General features: G+C 40.2%; 1 protein-coding gene across 1 annotated transcript; it reads right to left on the bottom strand.

Annotated features, from left to right (window-relative positions):
- Positions 1-6,587: 6,587 nt before the first annotated feature.
- On the bottom strand, positions 6,588-11,951 carry LOC102805472 (vitamin K epoxide reductase complex subunit 1-like protein 1). The gene is made up of 4 exons (XM_006818824.2): positions 11,877-11,951; positions 8,125-8,369; positions 7,597-7,706; positions 6,588-7,054 (listed from the first exon to the last, which is right to left on the bottom strand). Exons 2-4 carry the CDS (start codon positions 8,310-8,312, stop codon positions 6,870-6,872), a joined length of 483 nt encoding a protein of 160 aa, XP_006818887.1. The 5' UTR covers positions 8,313-8,369; positions 11,877-11,951; the 3' UTR covers positions 6,588-6,869.
- Positions 11,952-13,678: the final 1,727 nt, after the last annotated feature.

Raw genomic sequence — 13,678 nt, 5'->3', positions numbered from 1 at the left:
CAGACTCAGAAACTGTTGGCCATACTAAGTACACGCGTCAGACTCGGAAACTGTTGACCATACTAAGTACACACGCCAGACTCAGAAACTGTTAGCCATACTAAGTACACACGTCAGACTCAGAAACTGTTAGCCATACTAAGTACACACGCCAGACTCAGATACTGTTGGACATAATAAGTACACACACCAGACTCAGAAACTGTTAGCCATACTAAGTATACACGTCAGACTCAGAAACTGTTAGCCATACTAAGTGCACACGCCAGACTCAGAATCTGTTGGCCATACTAAGTACACGCGTCAGACTCAGAAACTGTTGGCCATACTAAGTACACACGTCAGACTCAGAAACTGTTAGCCATACTGAGTACATACGCCAGACTCTGAAACTGTTGGCCATACTATGTACACACGCCAGACTCAGAATCTGTTGACCATACTAAGTACACGCGTCAGACTCAGAAACTGTTAGCCATACTAAGTACACACGTCAGACTCAGAAACTGTTGGCCATACTTAGTACACACGTCAGACTCAAAAACTGTTGGCCATACTAAGTACACACGTCAGACTCAGAAACTGTTGGCCATACTCAGTACACACGTCAGACTCAGAAACTGTTGGTCATACTAAGTACACACGTCAGACTCAGAAGCTGTTGGACATACTAAGTACACACGTCAGACTCAGAAACTGTTTACCATACTAAGTACACGCGTCAGACTCAGAAACTGTTAGCCATACTAAGTACATACGCCAGACTCAGAAACTGTTGGCCAGACTCAGAATCTGTTGACCATACTAAGTACACGCGTCAGACTCAGAAACTGTTAGCCATACTGAGTGCACACGTCAGACCCAGAAACTGTTAGCCATACTAAGTACACACGCCAGACTCAGAAACTGTTGGCCATACTAAGTACACACGCCAGACTCAGAATCTGTTGACCATACTAAGTACACACGTCAGACTCAGAAACTGTTAGCCATACTGAGTGCTCACGTCAGACTCAGAAACTGTTAGCCATACTAAGTACATACGCCAGACTCAGAAACTGTTAGCCATACTAAGTACACATGCCAGACTCAGAAACTGTTAGCCATACTAAGTACATACGCCAGACTCTGAATCTGTTGGCCATACTATGTACACACGCCAGACTCAGAATCTGTTGACCATACTAAGTACACGCGTCAGACTCAGAAACTGTTAGCCATACTAAGTACACACGCCAGACTCAGAAACTGTTGGCCGTACTAAGTACACACGCCAGACTCAGAATCTGTTGGCCATACTAAGTACACGCATCAGACTCAGAAGCTGTTAGGCATATTAAGGATTCATGTCAGACTCAGAAACTGTTGGCCATACTAAGTACACACGCCAGACTCAGATACTGTTGGCCATAATAAGTACACACGGCAGACTCAGAAACTGTTAGCCATACTAAGTATACACGTCAGACTCAGAAACTGTTAGCCATACTAAGTGCACACGCCAGACTCAGAATCTGTTGGCCATACTAAGTACACGCGTCAGACTCAGAAACTGTTGGCCATACTAAGTACACACGTCAGACTCAGAAACTGTTAGCCATACTGAGTACATACGCCAGACTCTGAAACTGTTGGCCATACTATGTACACACGCCAGACTCAGAATCTGATGACCATACTAAGTACACGCGTCAGACTCAGAAACTGTTAGCCATACTAAGTACACACGCCAGACTCAGAAACTGTTGGCCGTACTAAGTACACACGCCAGACTCAGAATCTGTTGGCCATACTAAGTACACGCATCAGACTCAGAAGCTGTTAGGCATATTAAGGATTCATGTCAGACTCAGAAACTGTTGGCCATACTAAGTACACACTTCAGACTCAGAAACTGTTGGCCATACTAAGTACACACGCTAGACTCAGAAACTGTTAGCCATACTAAGTGCACACGCCAGACTCAGAAACTGTTAGCCATACTAAGTACACACGCCAGACTCGGAATACATACTAGTGACATCATTAGGAGTATACAAACAATAGGTTTTGAAAATCGCCTCAATATGTTTTCTCACAAACCGGGCTGTGTTATATTGTTAAATTGAGGCCGATTTGAGTGTTTTATTCGTTGAAATATTTAATCCTCGTATTACTTGACTGACCTAGAACTGTTGTGTAAAGTAGACACTAATATTAAAATACTATTATATGCGGGTTGCATTACAACTGATATTGCAACCATCAAACCAGTGTAAATAGTGAGAGTTTCACTTAGTTTGGCTGGGTGGATGGACTTTAACGCTTGCTCTGCTGCAATAACAACTTGCTTGCGAAACCTAAAGCAGCAATAGCTGTAACTATCGATCTTTTTCTTTCTAATTTTATGTTTAATAAACCATTACTGTCACTACTGACAGTTTGTAATGCCCATCGCTGATGGCCATCGAAGCCATAGCATGTACGCTATATACCGACGTTGTACATTAGATCACTTGCAACTGAAAAAGATGGCCGTGGAGTTACGTTCAGGTCTTTCGGAACCCAATTTTGTCAATTGAACCTCAGAGATTATCATAACGGTACAAGATGACAACTCACAGTACCGTGGGCGAAATGTCAAATACCTCGACATCTGAGAGAAAATGCCTTTCTCTGACGATATTTCAGTGATGGTTTTATGTGTAATTTCCAATAATAGTGTGAGCCGTATGCCATAATTGTCTACGGTTACTACAACCGGCCATTAGACGTTATTCTTAATGTTTTAGATAAACATGTTCTTTTAATAAAGTTTGCCGTTAGTAATTAGGATTCGGTTAATATTCATATTGTTTAATTGTATTCATTAAATCAATACTAGTAATGTCTTGTCCCAGGAAGTGTCAAAACTTGTCATGCATTATTTAAGAGTAGATCATATTTCGTTGAAAATGTTTGTATGTACATGACTTTAGAAAAACATCCATGTAATGTTTGTTTCCTAGTGCTTAGACATTACATTTTCTACAAATTCAAGTGTGCACAATTTGATATTTATTCAAATGTTAAGCGGCCAGTTTTTGTTGCGATCAAAGTAATGGCTATGGCAAACAAATCTCGTTCTTATTGAATCCAATTAAATTCACGGCAACAAATTAATGTGACTCGATTAACATACTAGATTATACATCAGCCTGATCCTAACATTAAAATGTGAATGACAACTCTTGATGATACAACAAAAAACAAGTTTATTCATTATGACAACCATTTAAGTATAAACTCATAGTTGCTGTCGACATAGGAAGTAAAGTAAGCAAATAACACCGAATAAACGGCAAGGTAAAGACTATGTCTAATTATAGTAAATACGTACTGCGTGCGTGACTCGAACCGGCGCTCGCGTACGGCACCTAATCGCCTAGCTTCACGCCACTACACGTCTTCCCCTCGGCCACCGGGCATCCCCAAAAAAGGATGCTTAATAACCGAGCTTATTACGTGCAGAGAACGTGAAACCCGTCCACGCGATACGCGCCACACAGCATGGCCAGAATGCGGCAAAGGCCTTCAGATCTGGCTGTAGTAGGATGGTGAAAGTAACGGTACAGCATTTTAACAGTGAATAAGTACTGAGAAATAATTTTTAAACTCATAGTTGCTGTCGACATAGGAAGTAAAGTAAGCAAATAACACCGAATAAACGGCAAGGTAAAGACTATGTCTAATTATAGTAAATACGTACTGCGTGCGTGACTCGAACCGGCGCTCGCGTACGGCACCTAATCGCCTAGCTTCACGCCACTACACGTCTTCCCCTCGGCCACCGGGCATCCCCAAAAAAGGATGCTTAATAACCGAGCTTATTACGTGCAGAGAACGTGAAACCCGTCCACGCGATACGCGCCACACAGCATGGCCAGAATGCGGCAAAGGCCTTCAGATCTGGCTGTAGTAGGATGGTGAAAGTAACGGTACAGCATTTTAACAGTGAATAAGTACTGAGAAATAATTTTTAAACTCATAGTTGCTGTCGACATAGGAAGTAAAGTAAGCAAATAACACCGAATAAACGGCAAGGTAAAGACTATGTCTAATTATAGTAAATACGTACTGCGTGCGTGACTCGAACCGGCGCTCGCGTACGGCACCTAATCGCCTAGCTTCACGCCACTACACGTCTTCCCCTCGGCCACCGGGCATCCCCAAAAAAGGATGCTTAATAACCGAGCTTATTACGTGCAGAGAACGTGAAACCCGTCCACGCGATACGCGCCACACAGCATGGCCAGAATGCGGCAAAGGCCTTCAGATCTGGCTGTAGTAGGATGGTGAAAGTAACGGTACAGCATTTTAACAGTGAATAAGTACTGAGAAATAATTTTTAAACTCATAGTTGCTGTCGACATAGGAAGTAAAGTAAGCAAATAACACCGAATAAACGGCAAGGTAAAGACTATGTCTAATTATAGTAAATACGTACTGCGTGCGTGACTCGCCACACAGCATGGCCAGAATGCGGCAAAGGCCTTCAGATCTGGCTGTAGTAGGATGGTGAAAGTAACGGTACAGCATTTTAACAGTGAATAAGTACTGAGAAATAATTTTTAAACTCATAGTTGCTGTCGACATAGGAAGTAAAGTAAGCAAATAACACCGAATAAACGGCAAGGTAAAGACTATGTCTAATTATAGTAAATACGTACTGCGTGCGTGACTCGAACCGGCGCTCGCGTACGGCACCTAATCGCCTAGCTTCACGCCACTACACGTCTTCCCCTCGGCCACCGGGCATCCCCAAAAAAGGATGCTTAATAACCGAGCTTATTACGTGCAGAGAACGTGAAACCCGTCCACGCGATACGCGCCACACAGCATGGCCAGAATGCGGCAAAGGCCTTCAGATCTGGCTGTAGTAGGATGGTGAAAGTAACGGTACAGCATTTTAACAGTGAATAAGTACTGAGAAATAATTTTTAAACTCATAGTTGCTGTCGACATAGGAAGTAAAGTAAGCAAATAACACCGAATAAACGGCAAGGTAAAGACTATGTCTAATTATAGTAAATACGTACTGCGTGCGTGACTCGAACCGGCGCTCGCGTACGGCACCTAATCGCCTAGCTTCACGCCACTACACGTCTTCCCCTCGGCCACCGGGCATCCCCAAAAAAGGATGCTTAATAACCGAGCTTATTACGTGCAGAGAACGTGAAACCCGTCCACGCGATACGCGCCACACAGCATGGCCAGAATGCGGCAAAGGCCTTCAGATCTGGCTGTAGTAGGATGGTGAAAGTAACGGTACAGCATTTTAACAGTGAATAAGTACTGAGAAATAATTTTTAAACTCATAGTTGCTGTCGACATAGGAAGTAAAGTAAGCAAATAACACCGAATAAACGGCAAGGTAAAGACTATGTCTAATTATAGTAAATACGTACTGCGTGCGTGACTCGAACCGGCGCTCGCGTACGGCACCTAATCGCCTAGCTTCACGCCACTACACGTCTTCCCCTCGGCCACCGGGCATCCCCAAAAAAGGATGCTTAATAACCGAGCTTATTACGTGCAGAGAACGTGAAACCCGTCCACGCGATACGCGCCACACAGCATGGCCAGAATGCGGCAAAGGCCTTCAGATCTGGCTGTAGTAGGATGGTGAAAGTAACGGTACAGCATTTTAACAGTGAATAAGTACTGAGAAATAATTTTTAAACTCATAGTTGCTGTCGACATAGGAAGTAAAGTAAGCAAATAACACCGAATAAACGGCAAGGTAAAGACTATGTCTAATTATAGTAAATACGTACTGCGTGCGTGACTCGCCACACAGCATGGCCAGAATGCGGCAAAGGCCTTCAGATCTGGCTGTAGTAGGATGGTGAAAGTAACGGTACAGCATTTTAACAGTGAATAAGTACTGAGAAATAATTTTTAAACTCATAGTTGCTGTCGACATAGGAAGTAAAGTAAGCAAATAACACCGAATAAACGGCAAGGTAAAGACTATGTCTAATTATAGTAAATACGTACTGCGTGCGTGACTCGAACCGGCGCTCGCGTACGGCACCTAATCGCCTAGCTTCACGCCACTACACGTCTTCCCCTCGGCCACCGGGCATCCCCAAAAAAGGATGCTTAATAACCGAGCTTATATACTATAATTAGACATAGTCTTTACCTTGCCGTTTATTCGGTGTTATTTGCTTACTTTACTTCCTATGTCGACAGCAACTATGAGTTTAAAAATTATTTCTCAGTACTTATTCACTGTTAAAATGCTGTACCGTTACTTTCACCATCCTACTACAGCCAGATCTGAAGGCCTTTGCCGCATTCTGGCCATGCTGTGTGGCGCGTATCGCGTGGACGGGTTTCACGTTCTCTGCACGTAATAAGCTCGGTTATTAAGCATCCTTTTTTGGGGATGCCCGGTGGCCGAGGGGAAGACGTGTAGTGGCGTGAAGCTAGGCGATTAGGTGCCGTACGCGAGCGCCGGTTCGAGTCACGCACGCAGTACGTATTTACTATAATTAGACATAGTCTTTACCTTGCCGTTTATTCGGTGTTATTTGCTTATTTAAGTATAATAAGAACATGTCTTTGAGGGTGTATTTCAAGGAACTGTTAATAACTTAGAATTCGTCTTTGAATATTTCACAAGTACAGGACATCATATGGCATCACATAAGCAAATTACATCAAATGCTACTACAACATACTGTGGCCAGTCTGAGATTTTATCAATGGAAACTTGAGGTTTCCTCAAAATCGTGTTTGATAAATAAGGGTAAGTTCCATTCATCTTGCGGTATTCGTTTACGGCAATTATGATGCGATCTGTATTAGCACTGAATACAAATGTATGATCCTTGGTTCATTGTCTAGAGATTTATATAGTTTAAATAACACAACGTAAAGTTGACGATATATGTTGAAATGCAAACAACACAACAGTCGCTGAGTACAAAATAAAGTATGTAAGCCAGATAGAGGGATCCGATACAGGAAATGATGGACATATAAAACAATAGATAAACCATGGATATGCTTGAGTAGAAGAACTGACCTGTAATATAGAAATAGATCATAGACTGTCAGCAGAGGGCGGAAATACAGCCCAGGTACCTGTCGTCTTCATAATTCAAACAACCCATTAGCACCGTTTGTAAATTTGAAGATAAAAAGCTGCTGACTATTGGTTGTTTCAATCAAACCCTGGCCTATTGCATAGCTTTGTAAAATTGCTCATCACACAGGTGCACATCTGCATGGAGATACGTTCCATGAGGGGGGAGGGGCACCAGTGCTCAAGTGAAATGAGGCAAATAACTTTGATGTTTTTTAGAATTTACAACACACAAAATTAAACACAGTGCGATATTGGGTTGATAGAGGTGAAATAAGCAACAATTATTTATAATTGAAGCAGACAATAATATTATAATGCTTTATACACATACACGGATTTTAAAATGCTGCTATATGTATGACACACTATTCCATTGTCGGTTTACAAAGGTTTCATCAGTATAAATGTTATTGAAAGACGAATGAGTTAGTTATATACAGACTGAGAATGAGAAATAAACAGTCACAAATAAAACTTACCGATCATAAATTGAAGTGTGTAAAAGACAAGTCCAAGTATACTGTTTGGAAAATTCAAAAAATGGTCTTCACCCAACAACGGACCAATGATACCAAACCCTTTACCATATCTGATGAATAAACAAAACAAAAAATGTAATAGTTACAAAAAAATCCATACTTGGAACAAATCTATAATATAAGCAGAATAAGCACCATCACGTTGAGTATCCCAGCACATGGGCATCGTATTCACAAAATATGCATAGAAATATTTCCAATTTGAGGAGGCTATTAATGAATAAGTGATACTCCGACCACGTGACACCAGTCCCAATACATATGAACCTGTCATTTTGGTTGAAACGGGTAAGCTATGTTCCGTGTTGTTGTTTATTTGGTTAAATCAGTTATATTCACATTACAAGACTATTACAAACAAAATGTAACAAGTAAACAAGTTAATTATAATTAATTCTAAATTGACACATATTAAAGTGTTATATATTTTTAACACATCAATAGAGAATACTTTTAGAAGGTACTCACGGTGACATAAATGCTTTCGTACAACTCATACGGTCATTGAAATCGCACACAGCGGTATAGTTACTGTTTCTTGTCTTGTGTATCTCTACTTTCAAAGCATAGGCTGAAAGAAGGAACCCAATTAAGCAGACGCAGGCATGTTCAAAACCTCCTACCAAGCCATTTGTCGTGACGCCATCAGCTTCCATGTTGTAACAATGCTATGTCGTTCAACAACGAGATAATTATAATACCCAGCAGTTTCCCTGTGCATAGACAACAACAGTGACGTCACACACACATACAAAAAACGAATATTTGTGAGACTCAACAGATGTCATGTAGAAATCGAATATCTAAAACCTTCTCGTCAACTCACAAAACAATCGATATTCACAGAAAATGAACATGGATAGCGTTCAGTTACAAGACAGAATCAGCTGTTGTCATGACAATCACACATTACACGTGTTCGTTTCTCATATAGAACGTCATAAAGTCGTCCATCATAGTTGATCGACATAGTTAACACTGCATGATCAATATCTAATATTGTATAAATGTTTTTGCGGCATGTATGATAAAAATACGTGGTCAGCTCAGGTCATTTCAGACAGGGCCTGGCTAATAATTAATTCAAGTAAAATTTGATACTTGTATACTTGAAATTCTGGTATTCTGATTTTGGGTTATCTTTCTGTCAAACGCGTTATATTTCAAATTCGGTGCATGTTCTACAATGTATTTTGGGACATTACTCACGAGCAAGAAGATTAGGCACGATCTCAGTCCGACGGACAGAATGGGCACGATCTCAGTCCGACGGACCGATTAGACTCGATTTCAGTCCGACGGACAGATTGGGCACGATCTCAGTCCGACGAACCGATTGAGCACGATCTCAGTCCGACGGGCCGATTGGGTACGATCTCAGTCCGTAGAACCGATTGGGCACGATCTCAGTCCGACGAACCGATTGAGCACGGTCTCAGTCCGACGAACCGATTGAGCACGGTCTCAGTCCGACGGGCCGATTGGGTACGATCTCAGTCCGTAGAACCGATTGGGCACGATCTTAGTCCGACGAACCGATTGAGCACGGTTTCAGTCCGACGAACCGATTGAGCACGGTCTCAGTCCGACGGGCCGATTGGGCACGATCTCAGTCCGACGAACTAATTGGGCACGATCTCAGTCTGACGGACCGATAAACGACATGATAATTGTTTGTGTATGTACGCATTCATAACAACAAACAATAATATACAGTCTTTGTTTACCACTCGGGGTAGTGGGGGGGGGTGATATCGAATCCAGGACGTATTTTATTAAGTATCCACCATAGAACTAAGGTCTATGGTATTCACCTGCCTCAGTGTCGACATGACCCCACAACCAGACCCGTTCTGTTTAATTGTAACCCCCTCCGAGTTCTATGGAGATGTTGACTTGAATTGCTAGGTTAAAACTGAATCTAACGTCCGGGCATTTTTTGGCTCAAAACTGGAGTTTTTCGTCAGAAAATCACCCAGATAAATAGATTGGCTCGACATACACAAGCAAAGGGCTTCAGAATAACCTAGACAAATTCAGTACCTATTGTGAGACGTGGAAATTAAATGTAAATATTAATAAGACAAAAATAATCATTTTTAATAAAAGGGGGAAAACTCTTGACAATGTTTTCTATTTTGGTGATCAGGAAATTCAAATAGTACCTTCATATACTTATCTGAGAATTACATTTCAAAGCAGTGGAAATTTCACAATAGCGATAGACTGCTTAGCTAAAAAATCATTACGTGCATTGGGTACACTTACACAAACTTTAAATTTAGGGAATCACACTGTTTCCCCCAAAATGCCATACATCTTTATAAAAGTACAGTGTTACCAATTATCATGTATGGGTCAGAAGTAAGGGGTGCTTTCACTTTTAAACTGTACAAAACAAAATAGTATTATTACTAATGAAGCATTCATTGATAAATTGTGTAGTGACAAAACCCAATTTGAACAGCTTCACATCAAATTCTGTAAGCAGGGTTTGGGTGTACATTAGAAAGCAAGCAATAATAATGCTGTCAGAGCAGAGTTGGGATGCTACCCTATTATTATTGAACTCTGCACACATATGTTGAAATTCTGGAAAAGACTTAAGAATTATAAATGTAATGAATTGGTGTATTCTGCTTTCAACCAAGAAAAAAATAGCACCGGTAATACTTGGACAACATATATTAATAAACTGCTTGAAATTACTGAAACTAGTCTAGCTGGGATTGATATTTCAAATTTTAAAACAATTGTATGTAGAAAATAGTTGGTTGCAAAGTCTACAAAAAGCAGAAAATAACAAATTACGAACATACAACAAAATAAAATTAGCATTCAAATTTGAGCCATACCTGGATCTTATGAAAAATATGAAACATCAAACCAGCTTAACTAGGTTTAAAATTTCAGCTCATTCACTTCCAATTGAAAAGTTGAGATATCAAGGAATACTTCCAGAAGAAAGAATTTGTACATTATGTGATCTAGGGGCTGTTGGCAGTAAAACTCATGCATTCATGGACTGTGAAAATATTGAAATTAAGAATAGTCGTAAAGAATTTTTAAATATGGTTTCAGTTTATGATGAAAAAATTCAAGAATTATCTAAGAATAACTTACTTAAAAAAATTATTTACCTCAAATGATAGTTTCATTGTTAACAGTCTCGGAAAATTTGTTCATCAAATTATAATGTCTAACAATATCGAAATTTTTTGTTGTTCTTATTACTACTAATATTTTATATTTCTTTGCTTACTTATTGTTTTATTTGTTATTGATGTTTGTTACTTGTTATTGTTGTTGTTGCATGTTTATTGACCATAGATAATGTAATTCAATGCATTATTTCGTGCCAAATAAAATATACTATTTTTTATATACATAGTCACATATGTTTATTGTATACATAGCGATGAACTGCCAATCAGGTTTGGTACTTCGCTGACTCAAATTCATATTTTTTAATATTTAAAATTGATGCCATCGTAATGAACATAGTGCAAACTACTGTTATACTAGTATTTATCTCATTTCTAAATTCACCGACAATTACAACGTGTGAACTGGTGAGATGTTTATGTCATATAATCTGCACAATGATTGGGCTAGTTAGATATTACAATCGTTTTAAATCAACTTTGAAATCACACTCATTCAAATCCAAACGTGTCGCCCCCTCGAAAAAAATGTTGCGGCGTCGCCCCTCCAAAATCAACCTGAAACCATTTGTGCCAGCAAAATTTGCCCTCAAAATGCAGGAAATAGCGTTTCAGAGGGTCTAGATTTCAAAATTTTTAAGGGGGAGTATGCTCCTGGATTCCCCTAGCAAGCTGGCGCCTTCGGTGCGAGGGATGATGTGACCACCATGCACCATTTCGTGCCGTCGTCTCTTTACGGGGAATGGATTTGTTGTGCCGATAAAATAATAAAAGGAATGCCGAATTTATAAACTAAATGTATCTATACTGTGCTTTGTTTGAATTTCCGAGGTCCGGCAGACACTTCCGACGAAGAGTACGTCAAACACGCCATAATGCCATATACATAATATGGAGATCAAGCGCAAGACGACAAACTGGAAAGCGACTCACGGTGACTACAATTACACGACAGGGAAATGGACGTTAGTTGGCTGTAACAAACTGATATGTATATAACGCAGGAACAAAGTTTACAAAAAAATATCATCGTTAACTGTCGTGGTTCATACATACCAAGCAAATCCAAAACAGTACGTACTACTGATCCATGAATACAGCTGATCAACCACGTGATCATGACAAATCTGAATAGCCACGCCCACCCACTTTCACACGATGCCTGGAAGTGGTCGGTTAATAAAGTTTATAAATAAATAAACGCTGCTCGGACTGATAAATATGATATATAGAAGATAATATTTGGTAATCGTAGTCCTAAATAACTATTAAAAATAGCTAGACGTTTCGAGCAATGGCTCTTTATCGATAGCATAGAAGAAAGTGTTATAACGTACAGGTAGAACATAGGAACGTAAGAACGCGCATGAACTATAAGTTAGAATCACAAAAAAATCCACAATAGAACAAATAACGCGCCTTAGGTAGTGAGCTCAACAAATGAGTTGAACTGTTTGTTAATACCATGGGGTTCTTTAGTTCCAAGGCGGAATATAGTTTCTTCCTCGACACGCCTGAGCTGATTTTCGTTGCCATTGACAACACATACACCAGAAATAGACATATCTGTAATATTATGTCCACTAGAATTAAAATGAAGTGAAACCGGATAATAACGATTTTTCTGTCTAGTTTGCCGTAGATGTGTGATAGGTATTTTTGATGGTTAAAAACCTTTCACTTAGGTAACCGGGATTCGGTCGTTTCCACGCTAGGCTGACAAAAGACACACACAAGCTTCGTTCATGTTCCCCAAAACGATTCTCTGCCAAGTCCCTGGTTTTCACCCAAGACAGCATTAAATCAATCTTTATTTCTTGTCACCCCTTAACCAATTACAATCAGTATAAGAGACTCCAAGGCCTTGCCTTCAAACAAACAACCAATCACATGAAAGTTTTACACATCATAATCAATTAATTACTCGTCAAGCTGTCTAGAGAAAACATTTCTATACATTGTCAACGCCAACTAATATTGATGGGGTAATAATCTCGCACTAACATTCCACAAAGATACCACCTTAGTTAAAATCGCAAACAACATTGGTTTAGAATTACAGCTACTGTCTTGTATCTTAAAAACTGCAGAGTCATAAGATGTTTTTGGTTGATTTCGACCAGTTCGCCATCTGGTCTTGTCATTAACCTTTATCAGTATATGTCATGGCAACCACTGTCAAACTGACTGAAATATAAATCATGATACAAGCTCAGCAAACCGATCACCAGTCGACGAACTGTAGAACCAATGTAATGTTTCCCGCATTTAATACATGAGATGCAATATACAACATTCATAGTGATACAACTGAACGGATATTTGACCGCAACATCTCCCTTGGGACCAAATATACGATTAGAGTCTGTAATAAAAGGACAAGTATTACACCTAGGACGATTACACGGGACAGAACCATATTTCTCAGGGTCTCCCCTTTCACCCGTATGCACCAATAACCTCCTTAAATTAGTGTCACGGCGCCAGGCAGTAGTAGGCATTAGTGGAAACGTAGAACTTGTCTCCTCGCTGGTCTGTAAAATGTGAAAATGTTTGTACATAATGTTTCTAATCCTGACATTTAAAGGATGGTACGTAAGTGCCAAAATTACACGATCCTGATTGTCACGGGAAACCGTAGATCCAATACAATCCGTTCTTGACATTGACACAACTATCAGGGGTAAAACCTCTCTCTCGGGGTTCTCCACACTGTCAGGGGGGAATCTCGTCTCGTCTCTATATCTCGTCCCCTTGAGGTACGGGATCGGGAATGTCACTTATACTTTTCAGTCAAATAAGACACACACAACGAAATACGTTTCAGCTCTCGTCTTAGTCGGTCAATCGAGCACTCT

Source organism: Saccoglossus kowalevskii, chromosome 16 (assembly GCF_978046115.1).
Source record: "Saccoglossus kowalevskii chromosome 16, keSacKowa6.1, whole genome shotgun sequence".
Lineage (NCBI taxonomy): Eukaryota > Metazoa > Hemichordata > Enteropneusta > Harrimaniidae > Saccoglossus > Saccoglossus kowalevskii.
This window is presented reverse-complemented; position numbering and strand designations above follow the sequence as displayed.